Source organism: Piliocolobus tephrosceles, chromosome 8 (genome assembly GCF_002776525.5).
Source record: "Piliocolobus tephrosceles isolate RC106 chromosome 8, ASM277652v3, whole genome shotgun sequence".
Lineage (NCBI taxonomy): Eukaryota > Metazoa > Chordata > Mammalia > Primates > Cercopithecidae > Piliocolobus > Piliocolobus tephrosceles.
The window spans coordinates 4,059,991-4,077,148 of NC_045441.1; the positions used below are offsets into that span (position 1 = coordinate 4,059,991).

At 49.3% G+C, this 17,158-nt stretch overlaps 1 protein-coding gene across 1 annotated transcript in view; it reads left to right on the forward strand.

Annotated features, from left to right (window-relative positions):
• Positions 1–17,158, forward strand: part of PRKAR1B (protein kinase cAMP-dependent type I regulatory subunit beta) — a 168,920-nt gene that overhangs the window by 28,860 nt on the left and 122,902 nt on the right. Inside the window, exons 3-4 of the mRNA XM_023188481.2 lie at positions 8,007–8,177; positions 11,393–11,484. Coding sequence (XP_023044249.1) covers positions 8,007–8,177; positions 11,393–11,484 — 263 coding nt within the window. The remainder of the gene's footprint in view (positions 1–8,006; positions 8,178–11,392; positions 11,485–17,158) is intronic.

A 17,158-nucleotide genomic window follows, 5' to 3' on the forward strand; every position in this document is an offset into this window, starting at 1 on the left:
AAGATCTGGCCACTGCACTCCAGCCTGGGTGACAGAGCGAGACTCTGTCTCAAAAAAAAAAAAGTGTTCTCTTTGGGTTCTTTTTTATATGCAGGCTCTCCTCCCCGTCCCCTCCTTATCCTCCCCATCTTTTTCTTTTGTTGCATGGTTGTAGTCAAAGCCCAGATAAAATACCAAGTAAGAAAAGAAGGAAAGTGTTTAAAATTTTGTTAATATATCTTGGGTTACTCTGTGATGTGAATTTAAAATTTTGTTTTCTTCAAAAATTGAAATAATTTTTTTGTTTATTATTATGTTTTTGGATTCTAGCATTTCCATTTGGCTTTAAAAACATTTTCCTTTTAGTTCTGTTCCAGTGTTCTCAATTTTGTCCTTTATTTCCTCAAACATACTGAGCCTAATTATTTTAAAGTCTTTGTCCACGAACTCCATGATCTGCTTCCCGTGGGGGGATCTCTTTGTATTGTCTGTTGCTTCTCTTGATTTTTGATCACATGATCTTGTCTGTTTGGTCTCATGATCTTGTCTCATTGATATTTATTTAACAAATATGTATTAAGCATTTACTGTACATAGGCACTGCTTTAAGCACCAGAGATTTAGCTGTGAATCAAGCCCAGGCAGTATCCTAGTGAGGGAGACAGACAATAACCATGGTTAAGATGCAAAGTACATCAGATACACAACTGTGGGACCGTGGCCCCTGCTGAGAGGACTGCAGAATGCTGGAGGGGAGGAGAGGCGTGTTGGGAGGGTTTTCCTGCACCAAGAAGGTCACATTTGAGTGGAGACTTAGGGAGGGAAGGGAGGAGCCCCAAGACATCGATGAAGGCTGTCCTTGGCAGAGAATGGCAAGTGAAAGGCAGGAGTGTGTTTCGTGTGGGAGGACAGCAGAGAGCCCTGGGGCAGGAGAGGGGAATGGGGCTGAGGGCGGATCACCCAGGGCCTTCCCGGTCCACATAAACAATTCTGTTTCAACTCACATCAGAGGCCATTGGAGGGTTCTATTGGGCAGGGGAGTGTGCAGTCTGTCTTGTATTTTTTTTTTTTTTGTGATGGAGTCTGACTCTATCACCCAGGCTGGAGCGCAGTGGCGCAATCTCGGCTCACTGCAACCTCCACCTCCCAGATCAAGTGATTCTTCTGTCTCAGCCCCCTGGGTAGCTGGGATTACAGGCATACACCACGACATCCAGCTACTTTTTTGGTATTTTTCTAGTGGAGATGGGGTTTCTTTCTTTTTTTTTTTTGAGACGGAGTCTCGCTCTGTCGCCCTGCCTGGAGTTCAGTGGCGTGATCTCGGCTCACTGCAAGCTCTGTCTCCTGGGTTCACGCCATTCTCCTGCTTCAGCTTCCCGAGTAGCTGGGACTACAGGAACCTGCCACCATGCCCGGCTAATTTTTTGTATTTTTAGCAAAAATGGAGTTTCACTGTGTTAGCCAGGATGGTCTCAATCTCCTGACCTCGTGATCCACCTGCCTCGGCCTCCCAAAGTGCTGGGATTACAGGCGTGAGCCACTGCACCCGAGTTTTTTTTTTTTTTTTTTTTTTTTTTTTGAGATGGAGTGTTTCTTTGTCACCGAGGCTGGAGTGCAGTGGTGCGATCTTGGCTCAATGCAACCACTGTCCCCTGGGTTCAGGTGATTCTCCTGCCTCAGCCTCCCAAGTAGCTGGGATTACAGGTGCCTGCCTGGCTAATTTTTGTGTTTTTAGTAGAGATGGGGTTTCACCGTGTTGGCCAGGCTGGCTTTATGACCTCAGGTGATCTCCTGCCCTCAGGTGATCTGCCCTCCTTGGCCTCCCAAGGTGCTGGGTTACAGGCATGAGCCACCGCCCCAGGCCTGTGTTGTATTTATGTGGCTAGCACGTGTGTAGATTTACCCCCACACTTCCACGTTCTTTGGTTCATTTCTTCCAGCATTTCCAAGTTTCCCCCAGCGATCGTTTTCTTCCTGTCTGAGGTACAGCTCCTAGTGTTTTCCTGCCAGTGGGCCTATCGGGAATGGATTTTTCTGTGTGTTTGTTTGCAGTTGGCTGTATTTCACCCTCATTTTTGAAGGCTGTGTTCACTGGGTATAGAATTCTAATGGCAGTTAGTGGATGAGGAGTAGAACCTCGATGCTGTCTTTCTTGTCTTCTGATTTTTGTTATTTCTGTTGAGAAGTCAGCCGTCAGGTCTGTGATGCCCTTTTGAAGGTAATGTCTTGTCTTTTCTTTTTTTTTTTTTTTGAGACAGAGTCTCCCCCTGTTGCCCAGCATGCGGTGATGCAATCCCAGCTCACTGCAACCTCCGCCTCCCGGGTTCAAATGATTCTCCTGCCTCAGCATCCCGACTAGTTGGGATTACAGGCACGCACCACCACGCCTGGCTAATTTTTGTATTTTTAGTAGAGACGGGGTTTCACCATGTTGGTCAGGCTGGTCTCGAACTCCCAACCTCATGTGATTCACCTGCCTCGGCCTCCCAAAGTGCTGGAATTACAGGCGTAAGCCACCACGCCTGGCCGGTAATGTCTTTTTCTTCTGGCTGCATTTTAGGTTTTTCTCTGTCTTTGGCTTCTGCGGTTTACCACGCTATGCTGGTTTATCCTGTGTGGGAGTTTGTGTGCTTGTTGAGTCTGTGGCCTGATGTCTTTTATTCGTTTAGGAAAATTCTTCCTCATGATCTCTTCAAACATTGTTTCTGCCGTATTCTCTCCCCTCCATCTGGAACTCAAATTCACATAAACTGGAGCTTTTTGCCGTAGCCCACATGCTCTTCAGCACTTTTCTGTAATTTCAGTCTGGATATTTTCATCTATTTTCCAGGTTATTAATTTCTTCCCTTGTGTTTCTCGTCTGCTGTTAAACCCATCCACCAAGTTCTTAGTTCCCATTTTTATGTTTTTTAGATTCTCGCATTTCCATATGCCTTAAATTTTTTTTTTCTTAGTTCCGTGCCAGTGTTCTCGGTTTCATCTTTTATTTCCTTGAGCATACTGAACATAATTATTTTAAAGTCTCCGTCCATTAATTCCATGATCTGCATCCCTTGAGGGGATCGTTTTGTGTTGTCTGTTGCTTCTCTTGGGTTTTGATTACATGATCTTGTCTCTTTGTATCTGAGTTATTTTTGATCGAGTTCCCAACATTACGTATGAAGAATTAAAGAGAAAGTTTGAAGCGGATATATTCCTTTTGAGAGAATCTGTAATTGCCTCGGAAAAATGGCTAACCTAGGGGTGCTGGCAATCCTGGATCACCCTGATCCAATTAGGGATTAAGATGATTTAAGCTGAACTTCCGTCCCGGGGAGGCTGGCTTAATCCCAGCTCATCCTTCCTTCTAGTGTCCACAGAAAATCTTTTGCACCAAAGCACAAAATCTGGAGGATTTACTAGGATCCCTTTTCCTAGGCAGGCCCTAAATTCCAGTTTTGGTCTTTCCTACCTCTGCAAATCTGTTGAAACCTCAGCCTGTCAGCTTCTCGGCTGCTTGTTGTAGACACTTCTCATGGTTCCAGGTGCTGTGTTCACCTCTCTGGGTTTCTGTCTCCTTGAAATTGGCCTTGTAATTCTTCTCTGCTGTGGTAGCTCTCCGATGCTTTCAAAAATACATTTTGAACATTTCATCAAGGTTTTCTAGTCAATCTCTCCAGAAAGCTCAATCTAAACAACTTAGTTTGTCATTACCAGGAGTAAAAACCTGATTTATGCTTTAATAAAATACCTAACTGCAAGAACAGCCATCTCAATATTCTAGATGAGAGATGAATGCTGGCTTGGGTCAGAGTGGTGGTAAATAATAACTAAAATTTTCAACACTCTCTGTTGACTTTGGGCAATGCCAGATGACCCCACCTTCTCTCTCCATCTTCCCAGCATAGTTGTATCACCATTTCAAAATCGTTTATTATTTCCCTTCTGAAATCCTAAACTTTAAATAATACACTAACCCCTTTATAATTTCATTGTGAACTATATTCTTTGATTCTCCATTTTAAAAGGCAGAGGCCTTCACATATCCACCCTGCTTAGCTTTCCTCTTCAAAATTTTATTAGCTTTTTGTTATCTGAACTTTTCATTTTGCATTGTCTGCATTGATAATATTTATATTTTTTTCAAAAACTAGAATATGCCTTTTATGCTTTGTCTGTAAGTACATTTTAAAAGTTAAAAATGGCCAGGCGCGGTGGCTCAAGCCTGTAATCCCAGCACTTTGGGAGGCCGAGACGGGCGGATCACGAGGTCAGGAGATCGAGACCATCCTGGCTAACACGGTGAAACCCCGTCTCTACTAAAAAAATACAAAAAACTAGCCAGGTGAGGTGGTGGGCACCTGTAGTCCCAGCTACTCGGGAGGCTGAGGCAGGAGAATGGCGTGAACCTGGGAGGCGGAGCTTGCAGTGAGCTGAGATCTGGCCACTGCGCTCCAGCCTGGGCGACAGAGCGAGACTCCATCTCAAAAAAAAAAAAAAAACTTAAAAATTATCGATCAAGTATACTGGGGAAACGCCTTTATTATAACTACAAACATGAATGCTAGTTTAGCTGGGTATAAAGGTCTAGCTTGAAAGGAAGTTTCCTTCAGAATGTTGGAGGCTTCGTTTCGTTGTCCTCTAGTATCTAGTGTTTCTTTTGAGAAGTTTGAGCCATTCTTACTGTCAGTCCTTTGTAGGTGACCTGACTTTTCTCTATGGGAGCTTTTGGGAAATTCTCATCCCTGGAAGTACAGTGTAAGAGATCCTTTTACTAGGAATGAAAATCTTGTGGGCTCTGTCAACCAAGACTCTCATGTTCTTCAGTTTAAGGAAATTTTTCTTTTATTTCTGGCAAATTTCTATTTTATTTTGTCTTCTGGAACTGCTGTTAATCAGATATTGAGCCTCCTGGAATGTTTTTGGTATATGTGTATATATATATATATATAAAACATATTTATATATATATATATATATACACACATACACATGTTTTTTCTCTTTTTGTCTCTTTTTTAGATATTTTAATGGTGTATCTTCGTACTGTTATATGTATATTATATTTTATATGTAACACGAATTATATTAATGTAAAAAATCACATTCATGGACCTCCCAACATCACCACATTGAGGATCAAATTTCAGGAGGGACAAACCGCATCCAATTCATAGAAGATGATAATGCGGATTGTGGTTATGTTTTAACAAGTTGTGGTTATGTTTAACAAGTTGCATTAGAGATAGATATTAAAGTATTTAAAATGTTCTATCTGAGATTTGCTTCCATCCTGTGTGTGTGTGTCTGTGTCTGTGTCTGTGTGAAGTGTGTGGAGGTGAAAGGAAATAGGACTGCCTCCGTTTGGATAATGGTTGAGGGTGGGTGACGGGCATTTGGTGATTCATTGTATTACTCTGTCTACTCTTGTGTAGTTTGGGAATTTCCACAGTAAAAGGGAAGAGGAGGAGCAGCCACAGGACACCTGGGCTTCTGGCCTTGGGGGACTGCCCGGATCCCAGGCTCCTGGGCTCCTGTGGTCCCAGGTCTGGATCTTGATGACTTTCACCCGTAGTGTCTGCATCTGTCAGAGCTCCTGTGCCCCTGGAGGGTGGGCACCTCAGAACCACAGTCTCAGCCTTATCACAGGTGGGCATGTCTGGGTCTTGGGATATCAGAAGGCATTGGTAGGGAACTTGGCCTGGTTGCCCCTGAATTCCTCCTCCACCTCCTGGTCCATGAAGCAAGGCCCTGCCTGATGGGGCCGCCATCTTTTTTTGGGAAGCTCCCCAGCTGTGGGGGACCAAAGCCCTCAGAGGACCATCAGGAAGGCGGGGAGCTGGATCAGGGTGAGGCCGGGAGGGAGAGCGAGGGCCTTGTGTGCCTGATCTGTGTGAGGGGTTGGGGGCCGCACCCACCTCGAGGCTGAGTAGGGCATGAGTGACCAAGGTGAACACTCAGGACACGTGAGCCAGCATTGCTTCTGCACACAGAGCAGTTCCTATCTGTTACGACAGGTTGAAATCTCTTTTCCTTAAAATACTTTTTTTTTTTTTTTTTTTTTTGAGACGGAGTCTCGCTCTGTTGCCCAGGCTGGAGTGCAGTGGTGCAATCTCGGCTCACTGCAAGCTCTGCCTCCTGGGTTCACGCCATTCTCCTGCCTCAGCCTCCCGAGTAGCTGGGACTACGGGCACCCGCCACCACACCTGGCTAATTTTTTGTATTTTTAGTGGAGAAGGGGTTTCACCGTGTTCGCTAGGATGATCTCGATCTCCTGACCTCATGATCCACCTGCCTTGGCCTCCCAAAGTGCTGGGCTTATAAGCGTGAGCCGCCATGCCTGGCCAACACATTTTTTTTTGAGATGTGGTCTCACTATGTTGCCCAGGCTGGTCTTGAACTCCCGGGGCCAAACGATCCTCCCTAAGTGCTGGGATTATAGGCGTGAGCCACCACACCCGGCCTAAAGCCACCGCACCTGCCACCACACCTGGCCTGAAGCCACCATACCCGGCCTGAAGTCTCGTCTCTTCTTGCTACGATGCCAGGGACACGTGTCTTCATTTGCCCTCACAGATAAGTCCCAGTGAAGTCAAGCAACTTACTCAGGGTCACACAGCACTCTAGGAAAGGAGTGTGCTCAGCTGTGGTCCCCATGAGTTGGGCTACCTGGCGTGGCCTTAGGACGGGGACTAGGCTCCTGGGCTCTCCAGGCTGCCTGGCACTGCTGATTCCTGCCTTTTCCTCTCCCTCCTCCCTACACCCTCCTCCCTCTCTTCTTCCTCCTTCCCTCCTTCCTTCCTCCCACCCCTTACTTCACCCTTTTCCCAAAGAGGCAGAATTGCAACAAGAAAGGGGCTCAGCTCAGGGCCAGGTGTGTCCTCAGACCACAGAGCCCCCCGTCCCTGGTCCTAAGCCCACCTTTGAGGGTGGTGGAGGTCAGTGTTTAGGCTGCAGGTTATGCAAACAAAAGTCCTCCAGGTACAAGAGGAAAGGCACATTGGCCCTGGTGGAACTGAAATGCACGGGCTGACTAAGACCACGCCGGATGCATGAGGCTTAGAGTGGCTGAAGAGCCGTGGACAGTGGTCAGTGCACTTGTCTGTGGGCAGGAGCAAGGTCTGCAGGGGTGGTGCGTCCTGCCATCCACAGCTCAAGGCAGGGTGGGCTTCGGGGCAACCCCAACCCACGTGAAGGACACAACCATGGTCATTACACGGTGACTCGGGGCTCAACTTCCAGTCCCCTCCTCCCAGCAGACCTCCAGATGCTTGTCATCTCAGCCTCCGTAAACTCCACGCCAGTTCAGCCTCTCACCCACTTTAAAAAGCAAATTAAAGTTTTAATTTTCAGATAATTGTGGATTTACAGGCAGTTATAAAAATTACCCAGAGAGCCTCATCCACTTTATTTTTTAATGTCTCACAAAACTGATACATACACAGAAGTGTTGACAGGTTCTCAGAAACTGCGACTTTAGGTAAAATCACTTACAGCTAATTTTTTTTTTGTAGGGACAGGGCGTATTAGTCCATTTTCAAACTGCTGCAAAGAACCACCTGAGACTGGGTAGTTTATAGAGAGGTTGAATTAACTCACAGTTCCTCATGGCTGGTGGGACCTCAGGAAACTTACGATCATGGCAGAAGGCGAGGGGGAAGCAAAGCCCCTTCTTCACAAGGCGGCAGGAAGGAGAAGTGCTGAGTGAAGGGGGAGGAGCCCCTTGGAAACCCATCAGCTCTCATGAGAACTCCCTCATGATCACAGGAACAGCAAGGGGGAAACTGCCCCCATGATTCAATCACCTCCACCAGGTCTCTCCCTGGACACGTGGGGATGATGGGGATTACAATTCAAGATGAGATTTGGGTGGGGACACAAACTGAGATTTGGGTGGGGACACAAAGCCTAACCCTATCTCCAACTCCTGCGTTCAAGCGATCCTCCCACTGGGCCGCCCACAGTGTTGGGATCACCGGCGTGAGCCCTGTGCTGGGCCACAACAGCCAGGTTCTTACTTCCTTTCTGTGTTTTCCTCTCCCACACAGGAAGAAAACAGGCAGATTTTGGCGCGGCAGAAGTCGAACTCACAGTCGGACTCCCATGATGAGGAGGTGTCGCCCACCCCCCCGAACCCCGTGGTGAAGGCCCGCCGCCGGCGAGGAGGCGTGAGCGCCGAGGTGTACACCGAGGAGGACGCCGTGTCCTATGTCAGGAAGGTGAGGCTCACAGGGTTCCCTTCCCCAGGCCTCGGCACGTGGCTGTCACCCCTGAGCTCCCTGGACCCCCACAGGGCACCCTCGTCCTCCTGGGGCCTCAGTGTCATTTTGGTTGGAGGGAGGACTGCGTGGGTGATGGCGGACGCAGTTCTGGGCGGGATTGGTTTGTTACTGTCTTTGACAGAGGAGCCGAGCTCGAATTTATGGGAGCAGCTCTGTGTGGGGTCTCTGCAGCCCCAGGGCGGCTTTAGGATCCTCGCAGGCTCAGGGAAGGGAAGGGACTCGCTAGTGCCCAGGTCCTTGGAGTCAGCAGAGACACTGTCCCGGGCTGTGTGCCTCCCATGCTCTTGCAGCCTCTCTGGTGGGCACAAATCCCATTATTCAGGGCCCTCCTCTCATGACCCCATCCAACCACAGCCACCTCCCAAAGGCTTCTCTCTAAATACCATAGCTGGTTAGGGCTTCCACATGTGAATTTCTGGGGAGACACAAGTCAGTCTCTAATAAGTGCATGGTTGAGTGGCGTTAAGCACATTCTCATTGTTGTGGAATCGTCACTGCCACCATCTCCAGAACCTTCTTACCTTGCAGAACTGAGACTCTGTTTCCTAAACACGCACACCCCATTCCTTTCCCCAGTGCTTAATACTTTTTTTTTTATTTGTTTTTTATTTATTTATTTATTTATTTATTTATTTAAGATAGAGTCTCACTCAGTCGCCCAGGCTGGAGTGCAGCGGCACGATCTCGGCTCACTGCAAGCTCTGCCTCCTGGGTTCACGCCATTCTCTTGCTTCAGCCTCCCGAGTAACTGGGACTACAGGCGCCCGCCACCACGCCTGCCTAATTTTTTTGGTATTTTTAGTAGAGACGGGGTTTCACCATGTTGTGCAGGATGGTCTTGATCTCCTGCCTTGTGATCCGCCCGTCTCGGCCTCCCAAAGTGCTGGGATTACAGGCGTGAGCCACCACGCCCGGCCCTTAATACTTTTATAATCAGCTAATTAAAGCTAGCACAAGCATTGTTAAACATTTATTAGGGTACTCCGCCTCTGGGGTCTACCTCCCCGAGACCCAGAACCTCAGTCTAACCATGAGAAGAACCTCAGATAAACCCAAATTGCAGGACGCTCTGCAGAATGCCTGATGAGCCCTGCTCATGTCACATGAGGAGAGTGTGAAGAACTGTCGCAGACCAGAGGGTACAGGGGAGACAGGACAGAGTCCTGGGACAGAAAAAGGCCACTCAGGCAAAACAAAGGAAGAACAGATTTGGTGTGGGGCTCGTGACTGTCATATAGCGACATGGCCTCCCTGGTTGTGATAAATGCATCCTAGGATGTAAGGTGGTAACATCAGGGGACCTGCAAGGTGCACGGGAATGATCTTTGCAACTTCTCTGTAAATAGAAAGTATTTGAAAACAAAACGCTTATATATATATTTTTTGAGACAGAGTTTCACTCTTGTTTCCCAGGCTGGAGTGCACAATCTCAGCTCACCACAACCTCTGCCTCCCAGGTTCATGTGATTCTCTTGTCTCAGCCTCCTGACTGGCTGGGATTACAGGTGCCTGTCATCATGCCCGGCTATTTTTTGTATTTTTAGTAGAGATGGGGTTTCACCATGCTGGCCAGGCGGGTCTCGAACTCCTGACCTCAGGTGATCCACCTGCCTCGGCTTCCCAAAGTGCTGGGATTATAGGTGTGAGCCACCGTGCCCAGCCAGTGCTTTTAAGCGTTAGAACTGAAGTGGCTTTTTAGGAGATTTCAGTGCTGTCTCTCAAAGACGTCTGCACAGGGGCTCTCTGTGTTAAACACACAACACGCCTAAGCCTGCGTGGTCCACTGTTGCACCTGGACAGACAGGGACTTCCCGGGTGGCCCGAGCACCACACTAGCTCTCATTATGGCCTACACGACCTTCCTGCACAGTTTTATTTTAAGGGGGGATATCCTAGCATCTGAGGTGTTCATAGTGCTTCTGATTCATTCAGAGAGGGAGTGGGGGGGGAATTATTGATCAAAGGGTGCAGAGTTTCAGCCAGACAGACAGACAGACACACAGGAGGAATGGGTTTTGAGATCTTTGCGTGGTGGGGTGACTACAGCCAATAACAGCATACTGCATACAGGTTCCCACTACATGACCACACTTCGGTTGTTGACAGATTGCATATACGTGGTCCTGTAAGATTATGATACCGTATTTTTGACTGTACCTTTTCTCTGTGTGGATATGTTTGTTTAGTTGTTTTTTTTTTTTGAGATGGAGTCTCGCTCTGTCACTCAGGCTGGAGTGCAGTGGCACGATCTTGGCTCCTGGCAACCTCCGCCTCCCGGGCGCAAGTGAGTCTCCTGCCTCAGCCTCCCAAGTAGCTGGGATTACAAGTGTGCACCACCACGCCCGACTAAGTTTTGTATTTTTAGTAGAGAACGTGGTTTCACCATGTTGGCCAGGCTAGTCTCGAACTCCTGACCTCGGGTGATCCACCTGCCTCGGCCTCCCAAAGTGCTGGGATTACAGGCGTGAGCCACCATGCCCGGCCTGTGTAGGTATGTTTAGATACGCCTAGCATTGTGTTACAGCTGCCTGCAGTGTTAGGATGGCCACATGCTGTACAGATTTGTAGCCTAGGCATGATAGGCTCTGTCATGTTCTAACCTCAGTGTGTAGTTAGGGCTACACCAGCTAGGCTTGTGTCTGTTGCTCTGTGATATTCACATGATGATGAAATTGCCTAATGATGAATTTCTCAGAAACGCTTCCCCATCATTACATGACACGTGACTGCATTTCAAAAGTAATAAGAGGCTTGGTGCGGTGGTTGACACCTGTAATCCCAGCCCTTTGGGAGGCTGAGGTGGCAGGATTGCTTGAGCTCAGATGTTTGAGACCAGCCTGGGCAACATACTGAGACCTCATCTCTTCTAAAAATAAAAAAAATTAGTCAAGGATAGTGGTGGTGCACACCTGTGGTCCCAGCTACTTGGGAGGCTGAGGCGGGAGGAGCACCTGAGCCCGGGAGGTCTGCAGGGAGCTGTGATCAAGACTGTTTTTAAAAAAAATGGTGGTGAAATACACATTAAACTTCAAATTGCATATTTGTACCATTGCCTGATAGCAGCAAGCTGACGGTGGAATGGGGAGATTTCAGGCCATGTCATAGCATCAGGACAGGGTGGCTCACGTGGTGATGTTTTGGTTCTGCTTCAGGTGATTCCCAAGGACTACAAGACCATGACTGCACTGGCCAAGGCCATCTCCAAGAATGTGCTCTTTGCTCACCTGGATGACAACGAGAGGAGGTAGGCAGACTCGTCCCCCGCCCCGGCATCACTGCCACCCTCCCCGGCCTCCAGGAGGTGGGCAGGCCCCGTTGCTCGCCCAGGAATCACCGCCACCCTCCCCAGCCTCCAGGGAGGCTTTGCCATTTCTCTGACTCACGGGCCGTGGATCACGGAATGCTCGGTGCCAGGAGAAGCGTGTCACAGCTCTCTGGAAACGTGGGCTCGCCAGGCAGGGGTGGCTTCCCGAAATACTATGCTGCGTGCACCTGCCCTGCTGCCGAGCTGAATCCCTGCTCTGGGAGGGCCCGGCTGCCTTCCTCAAATACCGGGTCTGGATCTGCGGTTCCCCCGCGCGCTATACCTAGAAAAGCACGGGTGGTGTGATTACTGTGGGCTTCGTGTTCCGGCCTCTTCCGCATGCACGGACGTGCCTCGCCGTTGTTAAGCTCACTGCCTCACGGGGGAGATGGGGCCAGGATGTACCTTTCCCGCGGCTCCTGCCCGTGCCGGGAGCTTGGAGGCTCGAGGCAGGAGGTGACAGCAGATGAGGTCTGCAGGGTCACAGTGAGGGGACAGAGGAGGTCAGGGTTGTTCAGGGAAAGGACTTGAGTGTGAAGGGGCTTGGGTGGCAGTGAGGGGACAGAGGGGTTCAGGGTTATTCAGGGAGAGGGCCGAGTGTGAAGGGGCTTGGGTGCCATGTGTGGGGATGGTGATCGTAGACATAATTGGAAAAATCAGAAAAGTTTGAAAAGATTAAGAGCAAAAATGTCTCCATCTGATGCCTAGAGATAATCCTTGGGGATATTTGGGGGGCGGTCATTAAGGATTGACCTTGTACACAGATCCCGTCTGTAATAGTATCCCATTCTACACTGTTTTCTTACACTCAGGGCGTCCTTAACATCTTTCCACACCAGTAAAGGTTCTGCAGTGCTCTGTGCTGTCAATTTCTGTGTGAATTAGATGTTTTCCTATTGTGGCTGTTTGCATTTTTTAAATCTCTATTATTATTATTATTTTAGGCAGAGTCTTGCTCTGTTGGCCAGGCTAGACTGCAGTGGTACAATCTCGGTTCACTTCAACCTCTGCCTCTCAGGTTCAAGCAATTCTCCTGCCTCAGCCTCCTGAGTATCTGGGACAACGGGCGCCTGCCACCACGCCCGGCTAATTTTTGCATTTTTAGTAGAGATGGGGTTTTGCCATGTTGGCCAGGCTGGTCTCAAACTCCTGACCTCATGATCCACCTGTCTCAGCCTCCCAAAGTGCTGGGATTACAGGCGTGAGCCACTGCGCCCGGCCTGCATTTTTAATTTTATGAACATTTGGTGGTCATCCTTGCGTTTTCATCCTGGAGTACTTGTTCATTTCTTTCTTTGAGGTAAATTCCTTGATGTGATCAAAGGATGTGTAACATTGAAAATTCTCTCTTTTAAAACAATTATTTGACAAATTATAATTCTTTATTAGATTAATTGAGACATTTTGATACTAGTCCCATATAAAATCTAAATGACCTCCATATGTATAAAATACAAAAAGAAGGTATCTGTTTCTCCCCCTTCTGGAGGGCGACCGTGTGGTGGTCCAGGGGGGCTCCAGCTGCCCTGTGTGTCTGCAGGTGTGTGACCAAGAGCGCAGGTGGGGACCCTGGGAACACACTGGACACGTTGTTCTCTGCTCTGCTCCTTGCTGGTGACGGGTCTAAGAAGTCCTTCCGTATAAGTACAAATCTAATTGTTGTGAGTATCTGCACAGTGTTCCATTGTAAGAATGAATCAGAGTTTATTAACTGCTGCCTTAGCCAAGGTCACGTGGGAGGATTCTCATTTCTCTGCGCTGCAATGTTTCTGTGAGTAGTAACTCTGCGGTTAGGCAGGAGACTCCCGGCATTCCGGTGGCTGGGCCAGAGATTGGCCTGTTAAGATCCTGATGGGTGTTGGTGTGCGTGTTTGTCACAGGCTTTTGATACATTTTGCTGGAATCTCACTCAGGAAGGGTGGCAGGGGCTGTGCAGAGGAGTGGCCTTCAGGGGCCTTGGCTCCCAGCCGCTCACATCATGCTGAAATACCCTATCTCATCCAGAGCATGTGCCCGGTTCAGGCTGGATACTTTGGGTCCAGGGTGCCCAGTTACCCCAAGCAGCAACACCTGCTGCCTCTGTAGTTGAGCAGTGGTTAGAGTAGCTGAGCATGGCTGGGATAGTTCTGTGTGGCTGGAGTAGCTAGGCATGGATAGAGTTATCTGGGCATGACAAGTGGCTAGATGTGGCTAGAGTAGCTGGGTGTGACTGGAATAGCTGGGTGTTGCTGGAGTAGCTGGGTGTGGCTAGAGTAGCTGGGTGTGGCTAGAGTAGCTAGGCATGGATGGAGTAACTAGATGTGGCCAGAGTAGCTGGGTGTGACTAGAATAGCTGGGTTTGGGTGGAGTAGCTGGGCATGGTGTGAATAGCTGGGTGTGGCTGGAATAGCTGGGTTTGGTTAGAGTAGGTGGACATGGCTGGAATATCTGGGTGTGGCTAGAGTAGCTAGGCATACATGGAGTAGCTGGGCATGACTGCAGTAGTTAGATGTGGCTAGAGAAGCTGAGTGTGGCTGGAATAGCTGGGTGTGGCTGGAGTATCTCATTGTGGTGAGAGTCGCTAAGCATGGATGGATAGCTGGGAATGACTAGAGTAGCTAGATGTGGCTAGAGTAGCTGGGTGTGGCTGGAATTCAGGATTAGCCTGGACATGGTTGGAGTAGCTGTGTATGGCTGGAGTAGCTGGGCATGGCTACTCCATCCTGGGAGGTGTCCAGGCTCCCCAAGATACCCACGTCTTTGTCTCTGGGACCTGGATGTGTCATCTTGAGTGGCAGAGAGAGACTTTGCAGATGTGATGAAGTGAGAGGTGGGCGGGTGGCCCTGGGTTTCCCAGGAGGGCCCTGATAGCGTCACATGTGCCTTCTAAGGGGAGGCAGGAGGAGGTTCCACACACACAAGGGGAAGAGGCCATGTGACCGCAAGGCAGGAGTTGGTGAGATGTGGCCACAGGCTGAGGAGGGCCGTAGACACTGGAAGAGGCGAGGAGGGGTCTGCCCGGGGCCTCTGGAGGGCATGACTCTGCAGCACCTTGATTTCCACCTGCTAATCCTGGATCTGGATTTCTGGCCCCCAGAACTGCAGAGACAATACACTTCTGTTGTTTCAGGACCTGCTGTACTTGCTCACAGCGGCCCTGGGATATATGCACAGAGGTGTCCGCCTGGCAGTGGTGAACCTGGTCACCAGGAGGAGCCAGATACTGAAGAGCTGAAGACTATTTTAACTTGAATTTATTTTAACTTGCATTTAAACATCAATTTACAATGCAATTGAAATGTCGTTTTTGAATGGATGTTATGTTCACCTGGTTAAAAATTCGGTTTAGAAGACTACAGAGGGACCCTGAGGAAGAGAGAGCCCTCTCTGGTCCCAGCCGTGCCTCGCTGGAGCCTCTGCAGCTCCCTCTTTGCAGACAGACTCAGCCCTGAGGCACGAGGTCCCTGGTCCACAGCTGCTGGCCACACAGACCAGCTGTCCATTCTTTTTTTTTTTTTTTTAAGACAAGGCCTTACTCTGTCGCCCAGGCTGGAGTGCAGTGACACCATCATAGCTCACTGCAGGCTCGACCTTCTGGGCTCAAGTGATCCTCCCATCTCAACTTCCCAAATAGCTGGGACTGCAGGTGTGCATCGCCACACCTGGCTAATTTAATTTTTTTTTTTTTTTGAGGTGGAGTTTCACTCTTGTTGCCCAGGATGGAGTGCAGTGGTGCCATCTTGACTCTCTGCAACGTCCACCTCCCAGGTTCAAGCGATTCCCCTGCCTCAGCATCGCAAGTAGCTGGGATTACAGGCGTGCGCCACCACACCTGGCTAATTTTTGTATATTTAGTGGAGATGGGGTTTCACCATGTTGGCCAGGCTGGTCTTGAACACATGACCTCAAGTGATCCACCCGCCTTGGCCTCCCAGAGTTCTGGGATTACAGGTATGAGCCACTGTGCCCAGCCTTTAAATTTTTTTTAGAGGCAGGGTCTTGCCATGTTGCTCAGGCTGGTCTCGAACTCCTGACCTCAAGCGATCCTCATGCCTTAGCCTGTCAAAGTGTTGAGGTTACAGGTGACAGCCACTGTGCCCGGCCAAGCTGTTCATTCCTAACGTAGCTTCAAGTCCTCAGGAAAGGATGGTAGCTGATGAGGCCGGGGTCCAGTGTGGCCCTGCGAACCTGCTCCTTTGTGCCGACTAGAAGGGGGTGCTCTGGGTGGACAAAGCACTGTGGACATACAGCTGGGCTTCAGCCATGCTCACCCGCATGTCCTGGGACCGTCATCTGTAGGCAGGAGACAAGAGACAGATCACAGAACCATGACACCCTTGAATGCTGGGGAGGGAGTTTCAATCAATGCAGAGTGGTCGTGATTTGGGCAGGTACCCTAAATGTTGGCTGCTGTGCTTAGAAGATTTAGGTCTGCGTTCTGGGCCTCAGTTTGCAGATCGGGCCCGGCAGGTGGCTGGTCTGCACTCAGCTTTTCCAGGAATGGGCTACAGGACCAGGACTCTGGTCTGGGTGGGCACATTGTTGTTACTGTTTATTATTATTATTATTTATTATTATTATTATTATTATTATTATTATTATTATTATTATTATTATTTTGAGATGAAGTCTCGCTCTGTCGCCCAGGCTGGAGTGTACTGGTGCAATCTCGGCTCACTGCAACCTCCACCTCCCGGGTTCAAGCAATTCTCCTGCCTCAGCCTCCCCAGCAGCTAGGATTACAGGAGCGCACTACCACACCCGGCTAATTTTTGTATTTTTAGTAGAAATGGGGTTTCCCCACGTGGGCCAAGGTGGTCTCGAACTCCTGACCTCAAGTGATCCTCCCGCCTCAGCCTCCCAAAGTGCTAGGATTATAGGCATGAACCATCGTGCCCAACTATTATTTTTATTTATAGCAACGGTAATGATGACTGTCCAACATTTTCTTTTTCTGGCTCAAATATTCCCACATATGGAAACAGTACGGTGGGTGGAGCACAGCTTTGCACCTGAATTCAAAATTGGTTCAACAAGGCCGGGCGTGGCGGCTCACGCCTGTAATCCCAACACTTTGGGAGGCTGAGGTGGGCAGATCACTTGAGGCCAGGAGTTCAAGACCAGCCTGGCCAACATGGTGAATCCCCGTCTCTACTAAAAATACAAAAATTAGACCAAGCACAGTAGCGCCTGTAGTCCCTGCTACTCAGGAGGCTGAGGCAGGAGAATCGCTTGAACCCAAGTGGCGGAGATTGCGGTAAGCCAGGATCGCACCACTGCACTCCAGCCTGGGTGACAGAGCGAGACTCCGTCTTAATAAAAAAAGGCCGGGGCCGGGCGCAGTGGCTCAAGCCTGTAATCCCAGCACTTTGGGAGGCCGAGATGGGCGGATCACGAGGTCAGGAGATCGAGACCATCCTGGCTAACCCAGTGAAACCCTGCCTCTACTAAAAAATACAAAAAACTAGCCAGGCGAGGTGGGGGGCGCCTGTAGTCCCAGCTACTCGGGAGGCTGAGGCAGGAGAATGGCGTGAACCCGGGAGGCGGAGCTTGCAGTGAGCTGAGATCCGGCCACTGCACTCCAGCCTGGGTGACAGAGCAAGACTCCGTCTCAAAAAAAAAAAAAAAAAAAAAA